Source organism: Tenrec ecaudatus, chromosome 3 (genome assembly GCF_050624435.1).
Source record: "Tenrec ecaudatus isolate mTenEca1 chromosome 3, mTenEca1.hap1, whole genome shotgun sequence".
NCBI lineage: Eukaryota > Metazoa > Chordata > Mammalia > Afrosoricida > Tenrecidae > Tenrec > Tenrec ecaudatus.
This window is the reverse complement of record NC_134532.1, coordinates 153,823,168-153,847,811: the sequence shown is the minus strand read 5'-3', so window position 1 is coordinate 153,847,811 and position 24,644 is coordinate 153,823,168. Positions and strand designations below refer to the sequence as shown.

The 24,644-nt window shown below is 44.5% G+C and overlaps 3 protein-coding genes across 9 annotated transcripts in view; 2 read left to right on the top strand and 1 right to left on the bottom strand.

Moving 5' to 3' along the window:
- The window catches only part of JCHAIN (joining chain of multimeric IgA and IgM), a 53,074-nt gene extending 43,301 nt beyond the window's left edge, over nucleotides 1-9,773 (bottom strand). Inside the window, exon 1 of one of the 2 annotated variants that reach the window (XM_075544239.1) lies at nucleotides 9,666-9,773. The gene's annotated coding sequence lies outside the window, so the exon portion shown is untranslated. The remainder of the gene's footprint in view (nucleotides 1-9,665) is intronic. The other variant, XM_075544240.1, reaches the window with a different exon arrangement.
- Nucleotides 9,774-10,006: 233 nt separating this feature from the next.
- Nucleotides 10,007-11,604, top strand: UTP3 (UTP3 small subunit processome component). The gene has a single exon (XM_075544238.1). The coding sequence runs from the start codon at nucleotides 10,161-10,163 to the stop codon at nucleotides 11,574-11,576; it is 1,416 nt and encodes a 471-aa protein (XP_075400353.1). The 5' UTR covers nucleotides 10,007-10,160; the 3' UTR covers nucleotides 11,577-11,604.
- A 9,579-nt stretch (nucleotides 11,605-21,183) lies between these two features.
- The window catches only part of RUFY3 (RUN and FYVE domain containing 3), a 96,938-nt gene continuing 93,477 nt past the window's right edge, over nucleotides 21,184-24,644 (top strand). For 3 of the 6 annotated variants that reach the window (XR_012783481.1, XM_075544235.1, XM_075544234.1), the window contains exon 1: nucleotides 21,188-21,566. Coding sequence is in view for 5 of the 6 variants with exons in the window: in XM_075544235.1 (XP_075400350.1) it covers nucleotides 21,278-21,566 (289 nt within the window). In the remaining variant the exon portion in view is untranslated. Of the gene's footprint in view, nucleotides 21,567-24,644 lie in introns of all 6 variants that reach the window. The other 3 variants (XM_075544233.1, XM_075544230.1, XM_075544229.1) reach the window with 3 other exon arrangements.

The window sequence follows — 24,644 nt, the reverse complement described above, 5'->3', positions numbered from 1 at the left end:
TTAATGCCTTCAGGTAGAGGTTCACAGCAGAGTGGTACACTCTGTTGGGCATTAGCAGATCTGAAACTATGCAGCATGTCCTGGCAAATGACCACCCTGAACATTTCTCACTGGCATTAAAACTGGTTGACTTCCTTAATAAACCCTTTAACCATGAATGCTGTTTGTGAGTTTCAGTGTAGTCCCTGAAGGGGCAGTTAGAGATAAACTAGAGGACTAATAAGTCATCACAGTGGGTTACACACTGAGCTGTAGTTCGAAACCACCAGTTGCTCCATGGGAAAAAGAGGCTTTCTGCCCCCATACCGAGTTAGTCTCAGAAACACGTGGGGCGGGGAACCACTGTTTTAGCCTGTCCTGTTGGGTCACTGTCTGCAATGAGGGAGTGAGCTTCCATTAAGCATTGTATTCCCTACGTTCCCCTGTCTGATCCAGAGCAGAGTTGCACTATCCAGTGTGTATTCTGGGAGCATCGTAGTCTAGTATTTTCAGATCTTTTTGATACTGAACAGACCAAGGTCAATTCTTCAATTCTACCAGCTCCCACATTCCCTTTATGTGAGCATAGTTTACTACTACAATGGCTTACCTTTTAGGTATGAATTTTTTTAAACTTTGTATTGCTGAAAATAATCAGTTATTAGTTTTACTTTATCATACACCTACTCACTAGAGCAAATAACTATTGAATTATATTTGACATCTAACTATCATATTTGCTTCAATTCTAGTTCTCAGCAGTCTGAATCCTTATTACATTGCTGTTAGGTCTATCTCAGGAGGTAGTCAGCTACACAAGAAGAGAAACAGCAGACTCTTTTTGGAACACGTTTGTGCCTAACTCTAAGGCTCTCAGGAGCCCTGACAGCTCTGATGGTTAAGCATCAGGCTCCTAACCACAAGATCAGCAGTGTGAAACCACCAGCTGCTCTGTGGGCGAGAGATCCGGCTTTCTACTCTCACCATGAGTCAGAATTGACTAGATGACGGTGAGTGTGCATTTTCTTACTGTGGAAGTAGGGGTCTACAAATATATCTCCAGTGTTAATAGAATGATTCCTCCAGGGCAGGTATTCGGGGTGATAAAGATTTTCTATCACCAGATTAGCTTCAACAGCTCACTCTTTATTCATGACTGTGGCAACAACAGTAATAATAGTAGTAATGCTGAGTAGTTATTATATGCCAGCCACTCGTGAAAACTCTTTGCCACTCAACCCTGTGTGGCAGTTCTTTAATAATCTCTTACTTAGAGGTGTGAAGATGGAGGCGCGGGAAGCTTGGATAAAAGCCTAAAGCTAGTAAATCAGAGATACAGATTTGACTCCAGATAATCCAGCTCCAGAGTTCAAGCTGGACCACACCCACCACCAGAGTTGATTCCGACTCAGAGTCCCTACATGGAGTATGTGAGGCTGCAACGCTTTACTGGAGCAGAGCCTACCTTTCTCCTGGACAGGTCGTGGGTGTGAAGTGTGGGTCGTGGTTAGCAGTCCCACTCACAGCTAAGAGCACCATCAGGGCTTTTGTGGCTTTCAAATAGCCCCTCAATCTAAAACCAAAACTCACTGCCATGGAGCTGATGCTGACGCACAGCCCCCTTATAGTGCTGCTCATTTCCAGCTCACCTGAGGTACATGTGATGCCACGTCATCAGATCTACCTTCCCAGAGTACTCTATCAACCCACACCCATGCTGAGGGGGTAGATATACCATGCCCACGGGGCAGAAGAAAGGGGCTCTGAAGGCTTGGTGGTAAGGTCACCTCTCAGATAAACTCGGAGAATGAGGCCACCTAAAGCAGATGGAAAGGAGCCCTAGTAACTCGGTGAGTTAAGCACTGAGCTGCTAACTGAAAGGTTAGTGGTTTGAACCCACTAGCCACTCCACAGGTGAAAGACGGGGCAGGCTCTTTCAGTTAGGGTTACCATCTCGGAATCCCTAGGAAGTGGCTCTACTCTGTCCCACGACTAGAGTCTATGAGTCGGAACTGCCCTGGAAGCACTGGGTTTGGTTTAGGTTTAGAGCTGATGGCATTCTGAGTCAAAGCCCAGGGCTGATGGGCCTCCACCAAGAAACCAGTGGGTACGGGCAATATCCAGAGTGCGAAGGCAAAGCCCTTGCCCACGTGGTGCCAAAGAATTGTTACAAACGCTAATATAAAGTGTTCTGCTGAGTTTGGGACAAGGCTGGTGCCATTTCCCCCTTTTGTTCCTCCAATTTCTGCCATTTGTAATGGAAATGTTGGAAACGGATCAATTACAGTCTATATTTCACAGGTTCGCAGATGAAGGATTTGGCCCCAGGATGGAATACACATAAAGTTTTAACCATATTAGATAATTACAAAGGTGAGATGTATAGACTGGGAGTTGATACAAAATGAGATAACTAACATGATGGAGTGAATGTGCTTTACACGCAGCAATGACATGAATTTTGTGGGGCAAAGATGAAATATATTGTACTGTGTCCCTCCCACATTTTTCCCTCTCTGCTCTACTTTATTACTAGTTTTACTTTTATTGTAATTAGGTGAGATTTTGCAGAGCAGATAATCAGCTTTACGCTCAACAACAGTTCATTCACATTTTGTTTTAACCCATCTGTTGAAATACCCTCAACGTATGAATCTCCAGATTCTGCTCCTTCCATGCTTCCTGTTCCCATTCCTACTTCTTTCCGAATACTCGGAACTCTGCACTTGGGTGAATGTTGCCCTGTGACCGTACATCGTTGATTAGTCTAATCCAGGAATGAAAGGAAATAGTCTAACCAGACCTGAAAGGTAATTAAGGGCCATGGTCTTGGGGGTTCCACTCGTCAATGTGACCAGTAAGTCTGGTCTCTTCTGTGATTTATGTTCTGTTCTACACACCCCCCCCCAGCCCTCATTCTATCCAGAATCTTCTAATATGATTTTTACAGAGCAGTTGACAGTGGTAGGTGGACGCCATCTAGCTTTTCTGGTCTCAAAGTTATGGAGAGAGCTGAGGCCCACTCAACAAAAGTATCTAAAGCATTATTCTAATCATATCTATGATAGGTATTTGGTCCTGATACATGACTATAAAATTTTTAATCGCATGCAATAAAAATTAATAGAACAACTGATGCTTGTTTTGTACATAAATGAAACTTCATTGAAAATTCAGTTTATTTAAAACAATTACAAAACTACAGTCTCAATATACATGCAACATTCCTCAAGAATTGCCCAGGCGGATTTTTGAGACTATAATTCCTTATGGGAGTAGAAAGTCTAGTCTTTCTCTCAGAGAAGCTGGTGATTTCAAACTGCTGACCTTGCAGTAAGCAGCCCAAAGTAGAGTCACTATGCCACGCTGTGGCATAGTATCCATTGGGCTGCTAACCACAAGGTTAGCATTTTGAAACCACCAGCTGCTTTGAAAGAAAGAGGACTCTGTGCAGTGGCAGAGTTGGTGTCAGAAACCCACAGGGGCAGGTCTACCTGATCCTATATGGTCACTAGGAGTCAGAATTGACTCTATGACAGGGAGTTTTTGTTCGTCAAAAAATATTCCCAAAGTAACAAACGTGGTATCTCCCACTCCTCTTTTCTTTGACAACCCTGAATTTATGCCTTGAAATTCAGTTACTCTGTGTGCATCTTCTCTCTTTCCTACCTGATGAAAAATTCTTTGAGAGAGTTTTGGGAGCGGCTATAGCTAATCCATCCTTGGATCTACACAGCATGTTGTATTCTGGCACAGATGTTGTTGTTGTTGTCGACCAGTCAATTCTGACTCATGGCAAGCACTATGTGCCGGGTAGAACGGAGCGGTGTCCGGGTCTCAGGCAGGAGCTGTTGGAAGCACATCACCAGGCTTTTCCTCGGAAGTACTTCTAGGTGACTTTGAGCCACCAAACTTTTTAATATAGTTTTATTAGCATATAATAAAACACATATCACACAATTTAATAGTTCAATCACATTAAGAAGAGTTTTACAGTCATCACCAATTTCAGAACATTTTCTTCTTTCTTTTATTTATTTCTGTTAGTGTTAGGTAGCTTAGCCTAGGTAATTGGGAAGTCCATTTATGCATGCCCAGGAGAGCCAGCAAAGGACAAAGCTGGATTTTCTCGTGATTCAAGTGAATTTAATGAGAGTTAAAAGAAGTTTCAGGTTTTGCGCGGCACCCATAGGATTCCTTTGACCATGTGGCCTGGCAGAGACTGCCCCAGGTCACGCAAGGATCTCTCTCCTCCCAAGAAGACAACCAGACCGCCCAAGCAAGACCCTCTCCCTCTCAGTTCCTGCCTTCTTATGGGTTCCCGGGAGAGGCGTGGTGAACGACCCCAGGTCGATCCCATTGGCTGAATTGCAGTCACCTGGCCTAGGTGGGCTGCTCCAGGTGTAACGCCCATCTGCGCCCACTGGCGGGAAAATCCAGCTTTATCCTTTGCTGGCTCTCCTGGGCATGCGTAAATGGGCTTCCCAATTACCTAGGCTAAGCTACCTAACAGATCTGGGTGCTCACTAAGGAAGATCAAAGACTGCGGTATGGATTACAACTCCATGGGAGGAAAAACTTCAAGAAAACAAAAATCTTCACATCTAGACCAATAATCAACATCATGATAAACCTGAGAAATTATTTGAAGTTGTCAAGAATTTCACATACTTGGATCCACAATTAATGTGTATGGAAGGAGCAGGTAAGAAATCAAATGACATATTGCCTTGGAACAATGTGCTGCACTGGATCTATTTAAAGTGTTGAAGAGCAAAGATGTCACTGTGAGAACCGAGGTGCCCCTGACCCATGCCATGGTATCTTCCATCACTTCATATATAAAGCTAGGCACTGAATTAGGAAGCCTGCCAATGAACTGATGCATTTGAATTGTGACGGTGTCAAAGAATATTGAAAGTACCACGGAATGCCAGGAGAATAAACAACTCTTATCTGGGAAAAATGTACAGCCAGAATGATCCTTGAGATGTCAGACAGCATAAGATAGGACAAAATAATTATAATTTATAAATTATCAAGGATTCATAAGGGAGGGGGCGTGGAGAGGAGGGGGAAAATGAGCTGATCCTAAGGGCTCAAGTAGAAAGCAAATGTTTTGAGAATGATGATGACAACACATGTACAAATGTGCTTGAAAAAAAGAAAATGATAATGACAACATGTACAAATGTGCTTGATACAATTGATGTATGTATTGTTATAAGAGCTACCAATAAAATGATCTTTTAAAAAAATTTAAGTACTTTTGGTGTGTTAGCAGGAAAGACCAATCCCTGGAAGAAGCCATCATGCCTGGTAAAGCAGAGGGTCACAAAACAAAAACGGCCTCAAGATGGACGGACCTAGTGGCTGTAACAATGGGCTCAAACATTACAATTATGAAGATAGTACAAGACTTGACTCGAAGGCACCTAACAACAACTACAAAGCCAATTAAACAAATAGTGTGATTTGAGTACTTACTCATTAAGAAAATATTGGTTGATGCACAGAGAGGACCATATGGCCAGCCCCGCTACTAGACATGACACAGCATCCCTCACTGACCTATAGGCCTATGGGGGACAACACTGGAGACACAGTGTGGGAATTGCGCCCAATCTGACCCCACCACACAGAGGCAAAACACTAAGGGCATGCAAACAGAGCAGCAAGGGGAGCAGAGTAAGGAAGACCCGAGGGAGTATCAAAAATAGACTTTGAGGCCAGGGCGTGGCACTCCATCAGACTCTACTAGGAAACACTCCTAAAGGACAACAAGCAGACCTTGAACTGTTTACAGGATTTTCTCTTTTTTGTCATTCATTTTTTGTTGTTCTTTTGTTTTGTTTTACTGTCTTGTTTTTGTGCATATTATTATCTCTCTAGGTCTATCAGATTAGATAGGCAGGATAAACAATCTGGAGGAGAAAACAAAAGATCCAAGGTTGGGGCAGAGGAAATAGGCAGGGGAAGACAGAGGAAAGGAAATGGGTGTTAACAAACCCAAGGACAGGGGAACAAAACAAGTGATCCAAAATCAATGGCCAGGAGGGTTTAGGAGGCCTGGTAGGGTTTAATCAAGGACAATGTAACTGAGAGGAATTACTGAAACCCAAATGAAGGCTGAGCATGATAGTGGAATAGAGGAAAGCAGTAGGAGGCAAAGGGCATTTATAGAGGTCTAAATACAGACAAGTACATATCTAAATATATTTAGATATGATGATGGGGAATTAAATCTATGTGCATATATTTATAGGTTTAGTATTAAGGTATCAGATGGATATTGGACCTCTACTCAAGTGCTCCCTCAATGCAAGAACACTTTGTTCTATTAAACTGGCATTCCATGGTGCTCCCTTTCCCGACATGATCGCTGAAGACAAAATGGGTGTACAAGCAAATGTGAAGAAGCTGATGGTGCTCAGCTATCAAAAGATATAGCATCTGGGGTCTTAAAGGCTTGAAGATAAACAAACAGCCATCTAGCTGAGAAGCAACAAAGCCCACATGGAAGAAGCACACCAGCCTGTGTGATCACAAGGTGTCAATGGGATCAGGTAGCAGGCATCAAAGAACAAAAAATCATATCATTGTGAATGATGGTGAGTGTGGAATGAAGACCCAAAGCCCATCTGTAGGTAACTGGACATCATCTGACAGAAGGGTTGCAGGGAGGAGATGAGCCAGTCAGGGTGCAGTGTAGCAACAATGAAACATACAACTTTCCTCTATTTCTTTAATGCTTCCTCCCCACCACTATCATGATCCCAATTCTACCTTACAAATCCAGCTGGACCAGAGGATGTACACTGGCACAGAGAAGAGCTGGAAACACAGGGAATCCAGGACAGATTAAACCCCTCAGGACCAGTGGTGAGAGTGGTGATACCAGGAGGGGAAGGGGAAGGTGGGGGAGAAAGAGGGAACCAATCACAAGGATCTACATATAACCCCTCCCTGGGGGATGAACAACAGAAAAGTGGGTGAAAGGAGACCTAAGACATGACAAAATAGTAACAATTTATAAATTATCAAGGGTCTGTGGGGGAGGGGTTCAGGGAGGAAGGGGGGAAAATGAGGAGCTGATACTAAGGGCTAAATATAAAGAAAATGTTTTGAGATGATGATGGCAACAAATGTACAAATGTGCTTGGCACAATGTATGTATGTATGTATTGTGATAAAGAGTTGTACAAGTCCCCAATAAAATGATTTTTTAAAAAGAAAATATTTGTTGAACATTTACTCGGTGCCAATAATTGTCTGTTACTTAAGATATCATTTGTTATAGATTTCTAAAAATATGGAAGAACTGAAGACAGGACAACTATAAGGAAGTTACAGAAGAGATCAGAGGTCAAGCTGTCTCTGGAACGCAACAGACTGTTCAAGGGGAAGTGGAGTAGAGACAGCTCAAAGTCAGTCACTATCAAAGACATGTTGATGTTTCAGTGGCTGATGGTAGGCAGTCTATGTTCATGTTCCCAAGGTTTATCCTGTATTAGAGCTTAAATTCTGAGCACCCCATTTGCAGAGTCCCAAAAATACATTTGCAGAGTCACTGTGTATATTAAGCCTCCACTGAATGATGATTAATCAAGAATATAGGCAATCTTGCCCTCAGGCAGAGTGCATTAGAAAGTGGATTACCTCTTTCTTCAATAGCCCAAGGAGGGAGGGGCAGTCTATTTTAAGGTCTTGCCTGGGTATTTCTTTGATCAATGGTACTGAATTGTTTAGCCATAAGGCATACCCTGACTGCCCTGGGTGGGGGCCCAGGACTAATCTTGTAAAATCTTCTAGCATAAAACATGTATTCTAAGTATGGTCCTGTTCCTACTTCTGTTAGTCCCACCTATCACTGTCCTGTACTATATCTGCCACCAATCATGAATTTGTGACAGTTATCTTCTTTAACTAGGATCCTGGCTGTGAATCCTTGGACACTATTAGGAGACCTTGTGCTAATGGCCTCCTTCATCATTCAGATGTCTGTGGTCTGTGTCCTGTGTTTTTGTATTGTCTTCTTCCCATTTAAGACTTCACAATGTTCTCTATAAATTATCTTTGAGATTGGGTCCTCTTTTGTATCCTAAAATGATCTCAATATAGTCAAAATGGTCTAAATGGTCAAGAAGCTCAGGTGCTGGGCAGAAAACTAAGTGTACAACTCCACTCAGAGGCTTTTGAAGCACAATGTCTGACAGTCTACTTCTGAAAAATCAGCCACTGGAAACCTGCTCTGGCCCACACCGGGGTCAATCTAAGTCAGACTGAACTACAGGATAACTGGCTATCGTAATATAATTGATAGGGGACAGGATAAGGATTTCTGCTTGCTAACAGAAGAATCCTTCTGCTTGTTAAGAATGAACATTCTGTCTGCTAAGAGAATGAACCATATTTCATGAGGCAAGAAGTCTGCCAAATGTCTCAACCTTGAGGTCAGGCTGGGTGGAGAACTCCACATTGGAGTTATAACCTGAGATACAACTTGAAACATCTGGACCCACAATTATAGCCTGAGATAAATTAAAAAGAGATATGCAGGAGACCTGGGACAAACAGCAATTTATTAAGCTGCTTGGCCATCTGGAGCTGCAACCTCCATCCCTTTAAATGCGTCTTTAAAACCAAGAAGAGGTCCGCTTCAATTAAAAAAAAAAAACCAACAAACATTTCTTTTAACTTGTCTTTCTCACTTGTAACAAAGTAAACCTGCTTCATTCCTTTTGAAAGGGTTTCTGTGCTTAAATCGAATTTTTGCTAAACTCTTGTCGAATGGGTGTCCGGGACCCTGGGGCTCATCTCTAGCATTTTACAATCCACAAAGGTGGAACTTGCTAGTACCACCCTCGCCCGTTCCCGCCCCACCCCTTCTCCCCACTCCTCACAGGCAACCCATTGCTGGCCCGAGGCCCTGGCATTCTTGGGCAGGACTGAACACAAACACTGACATAATTCGTGATTATTTGACTAACACGTGTCTCCGCTATGCCACAAATTCCACAAGAACTGGCAAGGTGTCGGTTTATGCTCACCATCAGTTTGATAATTAATAAACGTTGAAGAATGACTAAAAGGTCTGCTCCTGGGAATTAAAACGTGTCCTTTCCCAAATACCGTGAAGAGAGCCTCTTACTACTAAATTAGAAACCACACCTCCTCACTTTTCTCCAGGGATCGCTCCCTGCAGTTTGAGTTCTTCAGGAAAATCCAAACTCTATATAAAGGATCTCTGCTTCTCATTGTTACTCCTCAGAGATACCTTCCCCAGAAACTTCACTCACTGCCATGGAGTCAATGCGGATGTAACAGCTTATGGGAGTAGAGTGCCCAGTCTTTGTCCCGCTGAGCTGCTGGTGGTTTCAAACTGCCGAGCATGCGGATGGCAGCACAACACGTAACCATGACACCACCAGGGCTCCCTAAGAAACATATATCCCCGGAGTCGCCAAGACCTAAGGGGCAGAGAGAGCAATGGAAATGAGCTAATGCCACCACACACCCAGACCCCAAAGCCTGGACTATCAGGTCCGGCGGCGCCGCCCCTGCCGGTCCGCAAAAAAGTGGCCCATAGACGTTACGGGAGGCGGAAATGTTGATTAAATTGGGACTGACAGGGAGGAGATCAAACAAAACCAACAAATTGGTAAATAAAATACGCTACAACCCACTGCTGACAGCGGAAGGTCGTCGTACACTCACGGTGTGGCCCACCTTCCGGGTTCGCCAAGACGTGGTGGGCGCGCGCCCCCTACGGGTCCGCCCGCAGCGCGCATCCTGCAGCGCCGCCCCGGGCCCACCCCGGGCCGCGCCCAGGCTCGCGAGAATAAGAAGTCTCCGGGAAGGACGCTACGGAACTGAACTTCCTCCGGATCCGATTCCTACACGGAGCACCTTAAGTCGCCGGAAGCAAGCACAGGGCGAAACGGAGGCACCCTTAACGAGACTAGGCCTACAGAGCGGAAGTCTTTGTTCTTACGTCACGCAGAGAGCATCCTGGGAGCCGGAAGCAGCCGGAAACTCTTGAGACCGGACCACAGAGCCAGAGGACTTGGCGTGCTCGGTGTGCTCCCCGGCCTGTTGCTGACGCGCGTGGTGCGTGCGTCCGGGCGAGAGGTGACCGAAAACCCGGCTTCGGTTGTGGTTCCTGATACCGCGTGTGAAATATGGTTGGGCGATCCCGGCGGCGCGGTGCGGCCAAGTGGGCAACTGTGCGAGCCAATTCGGGCCCCGACCCTGCGGGCGAAAAGGAAGACGACTCCGAATTGCCACCATCACCCGGGGACTCCAGCTACTACCAAGATCAGGTAGATGATTTCCATGAGGCGCGATCCCGGGCCGCTTTGACTAAGGGCTGGCATGAAGTAGGCAGTGGAGACGAGGAGGAGGATGGTGATGAAGAGGAGGAGGTGCTTGGCCTAGATGGTGACGATGAGGATGATGAAGATGGTGAAAGTGTGGGGGAGGAGGATGGCGATGATGATGATAGCTCCATGCAGAGCGAGACTGAGGCATCTGTGGACCCCAGTTTGTCGTGGGGTCAGAGGAAAAAACTGTACTATGACACGGACTATGGCCCCAAGTCCCGAGGCCGGAAGAGTCAAGACTTAGAGGAGGAAGAAAGAGAGGAGGAGGAGGAGGCACAGCTCATCCAGGAACGCCTAACCCAAGCCCTGCAAGAAGACGATTTTGGAGTCACCTGGGTAGAGGCCTTTGCAAAACCAGTGCCCCAGGTAGATGGGGTCGGCACACGGGTGGTGAAGGACCTGACCAAAGTTTCCGTGAAAGAGAAGCTGAAGATGTTGCGGAAAGAAGCGCCAGAGCTCTTGGAGTTGATAGAAGACTTGAAAGCCAGGTTGGCAGAGATGAAATATGAACTGGAGCCTTTGCTACAGATGGTGGAGCAAGGACTTATCCCATCCAGAAAAGGAAGCCAATACCTGAGGACCAAGTACAACCTCTACTTGAACTACTGCTCTAATATTAGTTTTTATTTGATCCTGAAAGCTAGGAGGACACCTGTACATGAACATCCTGTCTTAGAAAGGCTTGCTACCTACAGAAATTTGATCAACAAACTGGCTAGTGTAGACCAGAGGCTATCTTCCGAAATCCGTCATCTACTCAAACTCAAGGATGGGACTGGAAAGAAGGAACTGCATCTTAAAGTAAAATCCCTGATGGCTAAGCTAAAGTCTGCTCCAAAGGCTTTAGCTGCTGTCTCTGCTGTTACAGATGTTTCCAGTGATTCTGATGTTGATGAAACTGCACTGAAGTACTATAAAGAAATGGAAGACAGGGAGAATTTGAAGAGAAAGAAAGAAGAAAGTGCCACAGAGCAGGCTCTTGAAGATCCGAAGGCAAAGAGAGCCATTACCTATCAGATTGCTAAGAATAGAGGACTTACACCTAGGAGAAAGAAGATAGATCGGAATCCGAGAGTGAAACACCGAGAAAAGTTCAGAAGGGCCAAAATTCGCAGAAGAGGCCAGGTTCGTGAAGTTCGTAGAGAAGAGCAACGTTACAGTGGTGAATTATCTGGCATCCGTGCTGGAGTTAAAAAGAGCATTAAGCTTAAATAAAGTATTTTGCTTACTCTTTGACACTTAATTTTGAATCAGTTGTGGTATTTTAACTGCTAAGGTGCTTGCATTATTACATAATACTTAAATTTGAAATTTTCTTGTGTGGGAAACTTGGTCGTGATATTGCTCAATTTGTTCATCCTAATATTAACTGTGGAAGCAATATGAGGCACTTGAAAGAGGGTTTTGAAAGTAATCTACCAAATGTAAGGGCTTGTGGGGAAATGAAATATTTCCATGAACTTTTTGAAGCCACCTCAATAGCTATAAAGCATTGGTGGTGCTGTCAGTTAGACATTGGGTTGCTTACTGCAAGCTGAGTGGTTCAAACCCACCAGCTGCTTGGGAGAAAGCTAAGGCTGGCTGGCTGCTCCCTTAAAGATTTACTGCCTCTGGAACCCTACATAGCAGTGGTTATCAACCTTCCCAATGCCCTGACCCTTTAATACAGTTCCTCATGTTATGGTGATTCCCCCCCACCATAAAATTATTTTTGTTGCTACTTCTTAACTGTAATTTTGCTACTGTTATGAATCAGGCAACTCCTGTGAAAGGATTGTTCGACAACCCCCCCAAGGGGTCGTGACCCACAGGTTGAGCACCACTGCTATATAGGGTAGTTATGAATCAAATCAACTTGATGGCAGTGGGTTTGGTTTGGGTTCCCATTAACCTACAAAAATGCCACCGCTGATTGTAGCGCAGTGGTCAATACTCAACATGAACGGAAGAAAATGTACCATTGCAATCATGTCATTTGGAAGATAGAAAGTAACTGATGTATATTTCACTTGCCTACCAGGGATACTTGTAAATAAAGGGGTTTAACATGGATTATTTTTCACCTGTGTGGCACAAGTTTAAGATTAATGGGAATATTGGTTAAAAGCACGAATAGGAAGGAAAATGCCTGAATTACATCAATTTTGTGCATTTCCTAGTAGTTCATAATGAAAAAAATGCATTTTCCTTTCTGTATAGCAGGGTTGGGGAATCTTGGACATAACATAATCATCAACTAAAATTAACTCACTAGTGGGTTATGTGGTATGCTGCTAACCGCAAGGTCTGCTGTTGGCACCAGCCACATTGCGGTGGGGGGGTTGGGGGGGTGGATGAGACTTTCTGCTCCTGTAAAGAATGGCAGCAGTCTCAGGACCCACAGGGGCAGTTCTCTCTTACAGTCTATGTGAGTTCAAATCCACTCCATGGCAGGAAATGAATGGGAATGTGATGGCTGCAACTACTTTGGTGGGGCATGTGATAGGAGCTGGCTTTGATGGTACCCAGGCCTTACATGCCTGTGTCTCAGACAGTCATCCTTGTACAGCGCCGCTGACTCAGGGCAGTTTGGTTTGGGTTTGGTAACTACAGTAGTTGGTATTTGTGCACATGCTCCATCTGGTATTTGTGCACATGCTCCATCTGCTGAAAATTTGGCATGACTAAGGAAATAACAGCTTCCCAGTGGTGACAACGTTCCTTAGTTTCTCTGGTATTGCTACCGAGGGAGGACAGTGAGAGGGTGGATTTTAAAATACTTAAGGTGGCTAGTATGCCAAGGATGAAAATGAGAGGCCGGTTAAAGGAGGAGGCATAACTGTTTATCCATTGAGTAAACCAATGTCATGGTGAGGTGTTGAGATGATTGGATGGTTAATATTTATTACATATCTCCCAGGTATTTTTGTTTTACTTCATTCCTGGCAATAACTGAAATGATTACTGTCCTGTTTCACAGAGAAGGAAAGTAGTTGGAAAGTAATTAACTAGTAAAATGCCCTGCCTTGAGAGGCAATATAAGGTAGAGACTAGAATCTTAGCCTCTGAGGCCAGACTGAGTTAAATGCCAATTCCATAACCATGTGTCTTTGTTCAATTTAACCTAATCTTTCTGTGCACCAATTTCCTCACGAGATAATATGTGACCATTTGAAAGGGTAATCGATACAGAGTGAAACCTGTTTGTGCTAGAATTCTTTGTTATCCCAAGTCTCAAAACCCCATCTTTGACAGAGTATAGTCTTAGCACTTTTCTATCACTATTAATGGAAAATACTTCTATTTTCCTTCTTTGACAGGTTTCTGTCTTACACGGGTCTTATTCTATACTTAGAGCAGCCCTGCCATGTAGTTATTTGCTATTAATCTATTTTTCAATTTGTTCACTCTGCTTAAAAAATGACTTCTAGTTTAAACTAGAAAATCTAAGGATTAGTTGATAATTCTAAGATTGATGTCTTTACCCTCCATCCAAAAACTATGATTCAGCCAGCCTTGTATGGGAAATTTGTGTTTTTATTAAGCACCCCAGGTGATCCTGATCCAGGTGGTCTACAGAACACACTTTGGGAAACTCCTGGGTCCACTGATTTTTAGGTTTCTCTTAGCCAGGGGTGCAGAGGTTTCGGCATTAAGCTGCTAACCACAAAGTTGGGGGTTCAAACCCACAATAAAGATTTACAATCTTAGAAACCCTGTAGTGTGTTACTTACTATAAGTCAGAATCAATTGGAAATCAGTGAGCTTGTTTTATCCCCTTAGCTGACAGCATACATGCTGAGTGAAGTTAATTGACAAAATAAAATATGGCACTATCAGGCTATAAAACCTCAAGTAGGTGCCTAACCTTCATGGGACTAGTTAGTCCCATCAAGTCTATTGATAGAAATGGACTCTTCCTCCAGAACAATAACATTGGCCTATACACAACATTAAGAGGAGATCTGATTGCTCAGTGGTTACACATTGGACTGCTAACTAGAAGGTCTGAAGTTCGAAACCACCAACCAACCACTCCTCAGGAGAAAGATGGGACTTTCTACTCCCGGAACGAGTTAAACAGTCTTAGAAACTCACAGTGGTACCCTGTCCGACACAGTCACCATGAGTTGGTGTCAACTCAATGGCAGTGAGTATAGACAACATTTTACACCTCACTTCAGTAGTATCCTGGAGCTTTTTACTCCTAAGTGAGGTTTTACATGGCTGGTGTTAAATATACATAATAGGAGATTATCTTACCAGGCTGAGGGAAGAGAGTATTACGTAGCCCAACAAAAACTAAAGCTGATAGGGGGAAACTGATGCCCTTTTTAGAATCAGCAGATCAAATATTCCCAGAAACAAGTCTTAACATTTGAGGCACCAAAATGTGTGTTGACTAGAACAAGAATTTCATCAGCCCCAATCCTACGTGGTTATTGAAGATGCATGTATTTTTATCAGTCGTGTTAAACATGTATAAAAGGAGAAATAGGCAAAATAAAGTTATCCCCAAAACATTCATAAGCAGTTCAACTTTTCCCAGTCTTTCTATTCAGGCCCCATGATGCACACGGAATTCCAGTTGAGTCTATACAATGGGTAGAAATGTCCTATGCAAAACAACCAGATGAGTCTGTCTGCTCCCATAAAGATTTCATTCTTGGAAATTCTAGGGTCAATTCTACTCTGTTATTTGGAGTCAGAATGGGCTAATGGCATGGGGTGGAGAGAATTACCTCATAGGGCTCCTGAGTCAAAATTTTCATGACGCCAACTGCCACATATATTTCCAGTAGAGTGGCTAGTGGACTTGACCCTCTCTCCTTTTGGTTAGCTGCCAAGCATTGTAACCACTATGCCACAAGGGATCCGTTGAGAACATGCCAGAGGAATAAATATTGTATATTGGGGAAAAAAGAGAAGCCTAAAGACATCAGTTTTGAGAACAAAATTAGAACATTGTAGGCTTTCATTATTTAACAGAGGGTTATTAAGCACTGAAACACTCTTCACTAGGAAGGTAATTGTCGAAGTATGTTCTGTACTCGTGAAGTAGAAGAGATAAGAAACAGCAATTAGAATGGGTAACTGCCTATGCAGTTAGAATGCAGTAGGACCTCAGGAAGGCACTTACCATATATACTCGTGTATAAGCCGAGTTTTTTCAGCACATTTTTAATGCAGTTTTTGTGGTAAAATTCTTTGGTGATATTCGGGTTGGCTTATACTTAAGTGTATACGGTAGTTCTCCCTCCCCATGTGGCACAGTGGTTGGCATTTCAAACAGCTTCAATTAAGATTACCACCTATGGAAACCCTATGGAGTAGTTCTACTGTGTAGCACATCATGAGTTAAAATTCATTCAACGGCAATGGGTTTGGTTCCTGTCCTCCACCCCATATAGTAGGGATGGCAACCTCTGAAACCCACAGGCACAGCTGTATTCGCCAGAGGCTCCCCAGGAGGATGTCCTCATACTCCTGAATTTTGGTTTGATGGAGGGCGTAGCAGGGTAAGTAGAATCTTGGGTACAAGAGGTGGGGATAGTCAGGTGAGGAAAGATACATGGTGGCATTTGTCCAAAACCCACAAGATTTTGGAAGTTCGTATGGGTATGGGTGGGGTGAAGCATAGTGGAAGATCATACTGGAGAGGTAGGAAGAGCGGTGGTTTGAACACATCTACTCTGGTAGAAGGACGAGAGCCTCCCTTTGTTGTGTGCACAAGCTTGGAATCCACATGGAGCACTGTCCTCAGAGTTCCCGAGGAGTCAGAACCAGCTTGTTGGCAACAGAGGAAGGAGGGGCTCCATCATGAAAGAACTCACTAGGTTATAGAACTGCTACTTTATCCCAGAAACAGAGAAACCAACCAAGGTTTTGTTTTTTTAAAAACCACCACATAGGACACCTGGTGGAGAAATGGTTATGCATTGATTGGGCTGCTAACCAAAAGGTCAGCTGTTCAAAACCACCAGCCACTCATGACAAAGACAGGCTTTCTACTCCTGTAAAGAGTTACAGTCTTAGAAACTCTTTGTCCTAAATGGTTGCTATGAATCAGAATCCACTCGATAACAGTGAATTTGGTTCCCACCCCCACCCAAGGGGACGAACAACAGAAATGTGGGTGAAGAGAGACAATAGACATAAGATATGAAAAAAATAATTATAATGTTTCGGGTGGGGGAGGGAGGGAAAAAACAGGAGCTAATACCAAGACCTCAAGCAGAAAGAAAATGTTTTGAAAATAATGATGGCAACCTATGTATAAATGTGTTTGATATAATTTGTGTATACATTGTTATAAGAGCCCCCAATAAAGTGATTTGTTAATTTAAAAAGAACCAAAAACCGAAACCCAGTGCCATCGAGCTGATTCCAATTCACAGCCATCCTACCACAGAATGACATTAGGTCAACAGTTGAAAACCACTATTCTAGCTGCTGACCAGTGATAGAACTGGAATGGGATGACCAGGTTCTCTGCAGTAATCCATGGAAGAAGAAATGAAGGCTTAAATGAAAACAAGACAAATTACATGACTGATTTGAGAGAAAGGATTGGGTGTGCCGTGCCAGAAGGCGAGCATTTCAGAAAGGAATGCACGTCGACCAAAGATGACCAGCTCCCCTAGCGTATGCAGAGGAAAGCCGCAGCTGTGTCTATTCTAACGCGGGATGAAAAAGAGGAAGCCCCTCCACAGTGACTGCAACCACAAGCTCAAGTGTGATGACTGTGAGGAAGCGAAAGGTGGGGCACTATTCAGAAGATCGCTATGTGCTGGAAATGACTTGTGGCACCTAACCACCACCACTACCACTACCTTTATAGAGGCAGATTGCCAGGCCTTTCTTCTACAGCACTGCCGTTGGGTGGTTTTGAACCACTAACCTTTAGGTTATTAGTCGAGCCCAAACCACTTGCCCACTTGAATTCTGCTTCCAACAGTACACAAGAAACACTTTTTGCTCATAGTAGATCTTCATTTAAAAGATACTATTATCGAAGTAACTCTCAACATATTAATTTTCTATTATAAAAGTAGTTCATATATTAGCGTATTTGCAAATACAAATGAAAAATACATCTATATTTCTACAAATCACAGAAAACAGCTATTGATTTAGACTACATATAGTACTTACAGATGTTTCTTAAAATATCTACAATATATGCAGAGAAGTATAAAGTGACTAAGTATTTTGGTAATGTTTTGGAAAAATAAATAACAATAATCACCAAATTCTATGAATCAGAAGAATAAGACTCTTAAGAGAGCTTATATAATGAAATATGTAAACTTTAAATTTATTAAAATTGACTTAATATGAAGTTTTAACTACTAGTGTCTTGTTTTCACATAAGACTTCTCTACTATACAATGGCTTATGAAAACTATTACCTTAAATTCATAGTGAAGATCTCTGGTCATAACCCCAAGCAGCTTAGGCAACAGATGCATTCTCATTCATAACACTGAGCTCTAGACAGTTCTGTAATAAATTCTAAGTATCCACCCTAAAGTTGACCAAAGCACATCAAAATAAATACGGATAACTAAAATTAAAATGTAGATTAAAGGTAAAAAGTATCTGCTGTTTTATTTCACAAGAAAATTAATGGGGCGTCTTCATTGTAGTGGCTTGGATTTTGGTATTTTCAAACAGCATAGGAAAATGTTGGATTCAAGAAGGAGCGACATGTTTAAACTTGTTTTTATAATTTCGGCTGACTTAAATGTGTGCATTTGCTGAATCATCCCTTTATGTCACTAGATCTTGTGCAGACCTGTGATTATCTTATTGATCCAAACACTAAAAGCTTTAGGAACTTGGAGTATCATCCAGCTTTAAAAGCTCGTAGCTTTGTCTGTAAATTTTAAAAGACTTGTATTTCAGCTGATTTTCTGTATTAATTACATTCCCGCTTAATGACATAAACCATAAATAGAAATGCTTTTTAAAGTGGAGAGGCACAAAAGAGCCAACACGGCGCAAGATTTCCGAGCATATCAACATTTATTACAAACATGTTATCTTGACTAACAAGACAAGAGAAAATAAGCCTTTTCTGCATCGTTACCTTGGTGACTTCCTTGGCCTATTATTGCCCTTTCTAGGGACTAATTTGTGAGAATTCCCTTTCAGTTCTATCATTCTCTTTTCCTCTATAATGGGTTAAGTATATATTCTTATAAAATGCCTCCATGAAGGAATCTGCCAAAAATGTTTAGATTCCTGATTGCAAAAATATAGTGAGATCCATTAAAAATAGGCATTGAAACCATGGGTTGTTATTGTTCGATGCCATCGAGTTGGTTCTGACTCATAGCGACCCTACGTACAACAGAACCACAGGCAGAGCCCAGTCCTGCACCACCCTCACAATCATTGCGGTTTCAGCTCATTGCAACCACTATGTCAGCCCACCTCACAATGGGTCTTCCTCTTTCACTGACTCTCCTTTACCAAAGATGATGTCCCTCTCCAGGGACCAGTCCCTCCTGGCAGCATGTCCAAAGAATGTGATATGATGTCTCACTGTCCTCTATATTTCTTCTGAGACAGATTTGCTCATCCCTCTGGCAGTCTATGGTGTATTTAATATTTGTCAAAACCATAATTCAAAGGCAGCAATGCTTCCCTCATTCATTGGCCAGTTTTCATAAGCATATGAGGTGACTGGAAATACTCTAGTTTGGGTCAGGTGCTCTTTAGTCCAAGGTGACATGCTTTCTCTTTACCCTTTAAAAAGGCCTTTTGAATGCTTCCTCCCCCCACCCCCACCATGATCCCAATTCTACCTTACAAATCCAGCTAGACCAGAGGACGTTCACTGGTACAGATAGGAACTGGAAACACAGGGAATCCAGGACAGATGATCCCCTCAGGACCAGTGGTGAGAGTGGCAGTACCGGAAGGGTGGAGTGAAGTAGGGGTAGAAAGGGGGAACCGATTACAAGGATCTACATATAGCCTCCTCCCTGGGGATGGACAACAGAAAAGTGGGTGAAGGGAGACATTGTAAGAGAAGTAATAATAATTTATAAATTACCAAGAGCTCATGAGGGAGGGGAGGCAGGGAGGGAGTGGAAAAATGAGTTGATACCAAGGGCTCAAGTAGAAAGAAAATGTTTTGAGAATGATAGTGGCAACAAATGTACAAACATGCTTCACACAATGGATGTATGGATTGTGATAAGAGTTGTACAAGCCCCCAATAAAATAATTTTTAATATTAAAATAAAAAGGTCTTTTGTAGCAGATTTGGCCATTCCAAAGTGTCACTCGATTTTTTGACTGCTGCTTCCAAGTGTGGATTACAGAACCAAGTGAAATGAAATTCTTAATTTCAACCTTCTCTTCACTTATGATGTTGCTTATTGGTTCAGTTATAAAGAAAAGTATATGGTACATCTAGTAACTTTAGGTTTTCTCTTCAAGGTAGTATACAGTTTGCAATTCCTACAACAAACCTCCAAATACTGAAAATTAGATGAAAGAAAATATCCCATAAAGTTAGTAACAATTAAGTATCAAACAATTAACTCTGCTGACTCTGCTTTAAAGAGCTTTGACTTACACTTACTTTACATTCACAATACCTTTGTGACCAGTAATATCCTTATTTTACAGAAGAGGAAATTAGGCTGAAGGAGGACAAGTAACTTAAACACTAGTGCTTGGATCAACAAGTTAGTGAATTTTCAGAAACTCAAACTTTTAAGAAATCCTTCAAGTTAGTGTCTGGTGAATACTTCCCATTTTAACATTTGTTGTTTAAAAAGACCAATGGCAACAATAAAAACATGTTATGTTCCTTTGAGATGTTTAACTTGCTGTACAAAAAGGGTAACAAAAAGAGGGAAAAGCAGGTATCATGCACAACAGTGATTTTCAATGAAGTCCATGTGGAATTTATGCCAGCATTTTGCAACCTGAACCCAAGGCAGGGAAAGATTGGGTACAATCCCAGAATCCAGGGTAAAGAATAATAGTTACTGGGGATTGTCTTGGAGAAATGCTTACTTAAGGGAATGCACTGGTTCTCATAACCCAAACTCACTGCCATCAAGTCGATTCCGCCTTAGTGACGTTACATCAGTAATCATGAATTCAAATGTCCAACAGAAGGCAATGGTGGCCAATTCCTAGCAAGCCACCAACACTACACTACCTACCTGGAACAGACATTTGGCTTATACATTCTAAGCCGTTGGGCTTCCAATGCGCTCCCACGTACCCGGAGCCCTGGCAAACCAGGGCGTTTCAGTGAAAGCAAATCCGAGCTTTCTGCACCGCGCACATGACGCGGAACAAAAGAGGTGGCCGAAAGAAGACACCCCCCGGGTTTCTCACGTGAAAGCTCGTGAATCAACGGCTGAAGTTCCAGCGTGTGAACGGAGGATCGCACGGTTCAATTCTCCGAGGGGGGGGGGAGACCTTTGTAAAACCAGCTCTCGCCCCCTGTGCTCTTTCGCTCTCGGTGAAGTTCGCGCGATTCCACCCCTAAACCACCCCCGGGGGTCGGTCGTCGCGCACCCGCGGGGCCAACGCGCCGCGAGCCCCGAGGGCCCGGCCCGGGCGGGTAAGGACGCGGCGCCGGCCGGAGTCCGCCGGGCCGCGGAGGGAGGCGCGGGGGGGCGGTGTGGGCAGCGGACGCCCCCCCTCCCCCGGGAGCGGATTCGCCGGCGCGGCGCCGGGCGGGCGGGCGGGGATCCGGCGGCGGCCGCTGGTTGGGAGGCCGAGCCGTCGGGCGGGGCCGGCGCTCCCGCGGGCTGGGACCCGGCGGGCCGGGCGGGGAGCGGAGCTCGGGAGCCCGGGAGCAGGCGGCGGCGGCGCGGACGCGACAGGGCGACGCCCCCCACCCCGTGACCCCTGCTCGGAGCCAGGCCGGGCGCCTCTCGGCGAAGGCGGCGGGAGCGAGCATGGCGGAGAGCCCGGCGCTGCCCGGCGCCGGCGCGGAAAGTTGCAGCGAGGAGCCGGCCGGGCGCGGGGAGCGGCGGCCGGACGCGGACGCCGGGGGTGCGGCGGGGTCCGAGCCCGACTCGCCGGTGGCCGCCCCCTTCTTCCTGCTCTACCCCGGCGATGGAGGCGCCGGCTTCGCCGCGCGCCCGCCGCCGCAGCGCGCCTGGAGGACCCCGCCGTCGCCCGGCTCCCCGCTGCCCTTCCTGCTGCTCAGCTACCCGAGCGGCGGCGGCGCCGGCGGCAAGCACCGTGAGTGGCGACCCGGGCGAGGGCGGGGGACCCGCGGCCGCGGGCGGGGACTGGGCTGGGAAGGGCTGGCCCGGCCCCCCGGAGCTCCGCCTCCCTCCGGGTCTCGGGGGGCGGGGGGGCGCCGTGGGCGGCCGCGGTGACCGCGCCCAGTGACCGAGCCTCTCCCGGCCGCCGACCCCCGCTGGCCCGGCCGCCCCTCCGGAACCCCCCCCCTTGGGGCCGGGCGCTGGTTCCCTCGGCCCCCCACGTGCTTCGGCCGCGGGCCACCTGTGCCCGCCGGTGTGCCCGGGCCCCGAGTTTGGACAGTTCCCCGGAGGAGCGGAGCAGGGGCAGCGCCCCATAACCTGCCTGCCGAGCCGGTGCGGACTCCAGGCCCCACCGCAGCCGAGCAGGTGTGGCTGCTGCTCCGCCGCCTCCGAGTGGCCTCGGTTATAGTTCTTGGGTTTGGGGGTTTTGTGTTGTTCGAACGTGCGTTCACCCCATTCCCGTAAATAGAGCAGATCTGGTCCCTGGCATGGGTAGAGAAATCTCCGTGTGCAAGATGACAAAGAAGAAAATGTGCGGCTTTGGAGTAACCTGCCCCGGACCGCTAGGCAGCAAAAGGCCTCACTTCTTAAAACTGCCCCGGGAGCCCTGCGCACCCCGCTAGGCTCAGTTATCAATCAACAAATGTTTGTTGCTACATGTCGTGAGTGAAGCGCTAGACTAGGCAATGTATGTAAAAAGAAGTCTCTGGAGCAGTGGTAAGATGATTTAAAAGGACCGGTTTCTTCAATGAAAATGTAACCAAAGGTAGAGAGCATGAGACAGTGCCCAATACATTACCATGTGGGTTCTCAAAAGGGAGAGAAACTTGAAGTGATGAGGGAAGACGGTTTCCCTTCTAGAGAAAAAAGAGATTTATTTTTTTAAGGCACCGAAACAAATCTTTGAACTACCTTGCACTGCCAGGAAACCTTGACTTCAGTGCCTGGAAACTATGGCTTCCCTTTTTTGCCCCTTGCGCCAGCTCCCAGGAGAAGATTAAAATGTCTTGACTGTTTCTTAGATCATGTTCTTTGGTTGTCATCGTTAATCTTCACGTCTCTGTGAGCCAGTGACTGGAGTCTGTCAATTGAAGCTAATGAATGAATGCTTTGTCTCAAGTCATTCAGCATTAAGAATCAGAATGGGGAAAAAGAGTAAGAATAGACCCAGATTAAGGCCTACCAGGGCCATCCTCTGTAGTGACAACACTAGGGGACAAGAATTCATCACAGGTTCCAAGTAAGGATCCACTGGGTTCACCTTTTAGTAGTCTAATTTTATCTTGTCATTGTTACCCAGAAAGTGAACCTGCGAATTGAGAGACTTAGTGAAACCGGTTTGTGTCTTGGAGTGAGTGGTTTGTACTCATCTCCAGTCCTGAGTGTATAACTTCCATGTAGCAGGAATTAGTTTCTAACAGCCGAGGAGAGGAAGATCAGCACAGCCTTAGTACCACTCTTCATTTTTTAAACACACACACACACACACACACACAAAACAAACTTTTACACAGCTTCAATTTTTTTCTCCTTAAAATTGTCTATTTCCCAAAAAAATGCCTATTTCTTGGAATCAGTGTATTAACCACTTTGCTCTCAAGTGAAGATACTTCTGTCAGTTCTTAATAACTCTCTGTCCTGACAACTGTGGTACAGGGTTTGATGGAGGAGGATGTTTAAACTCTTAGACCGTATGGTTGGGCAGTGTACTTGTAGGGATTATCCCAGCTTCCTTTATTTATTCCAGTCCTTCCTCTTATTTTTGGTCTTTAACTTTTGCTAGAAAATTACGGCCCCAGGCAGATGATGATCAGGAATGAATGACTGGAAGCTAAAGTTACTAAGTGTGGTCATCGATGGTAGCAGATGCATCGTGTGATTCTTTAACACATTCTCATCTTCTTATTTTATAACCACTACTTTTAAAACAGCTGATTGGTGTGTACGTGCTTTAAAAAATTACTGGGAAAACACACAGGTCCCCGTTCCATCCCTTTGAAAAACTGCAGTCACTAAAAATGTCTCACTGATGCATATTTTATTCCAATATGAAATTGACTTAAAGTAGGTCATGTTCTGGGCTGTGAACTTTTATTCTTACATATTATTCTGATTTCTACTTTAGAACCAAGGCATACTTGGAAAAAGGAATAGTGTAGGTATTAATAAAGTTATACTTTATGTTACTGTAGTGCAAAATCAACGCAATCTCTCTTTTTTGCTTACGTACAGTATCTAGATATCAGATTTGTGGGTTACTTGAATGTTCATTTGAGGATATAAACATTTGACTTTAGTCAGTTTTCTTCCAGACTTTTTTATGGTCATTAGCATGTGCAAGTATATTTTCATATTTATTGATATTTTTTTCTCCTTGGCATGAACTTCATGCCACTCTCTCATCACCTATATGAGAAGAAGCTACTGACATGCTACAATCAAATACTTTTAATCCTAACTTTAGAATTCGTCTTTTGGATAGACAGAATAGATGAGAGAAGGCTTCCTTGTGGCGTTGGAGAGAAGAGGTGCTTGTGCCAAGTGCATATTTACCAGCTTCTACTTATACTCTGCCGCTTCCCAAATCCCAAAGCTACAACGCACATGTCTAAGGCAGTGTCATGAAAACTGTCCCAGCCCTTGCCCTTTCTCCCTCAAGTAGATCAGTCTACTCCACCCAAATGTGCCCCATTTACCAAGGGGAGGAGGGCTAGAAGAGGAATAGAAAGAATTTTAAAACTTTGGGAAGCATATTATGGCTACCACTTCAGAGTCGAGCACAAAAACGACGTATTTGACTGTTTCACATAGATGCACTAAAGACTCCAGAATGCAAGGAAAGGGCTTCATTCATGTCTAACTCTGGGGATGAGTAAGGGGAAAATTAGTTATATGTGTGTGTGTATATATATATATATATATGGTACAGTAAACTTCTTAATATGCCTCTTCTAACCCCAATCTTTGTAACGCCCATAAAATGACTGACTGAGGTTGCGCCCAATGTGTAAGCACCACACCGCCAGGGCTCCAGGAAGGGAGCATGAGAACT

What these genes read in the sequence shown, in the direction of transcription:
- UTP3 (XM_075544238.1), top strand. Translation starts at nt 10,161, where the DNA reads ATGGTTGGGCGATCCCGGCGGCGCGGTGCGGCCAAGTGGGCAACTGTG.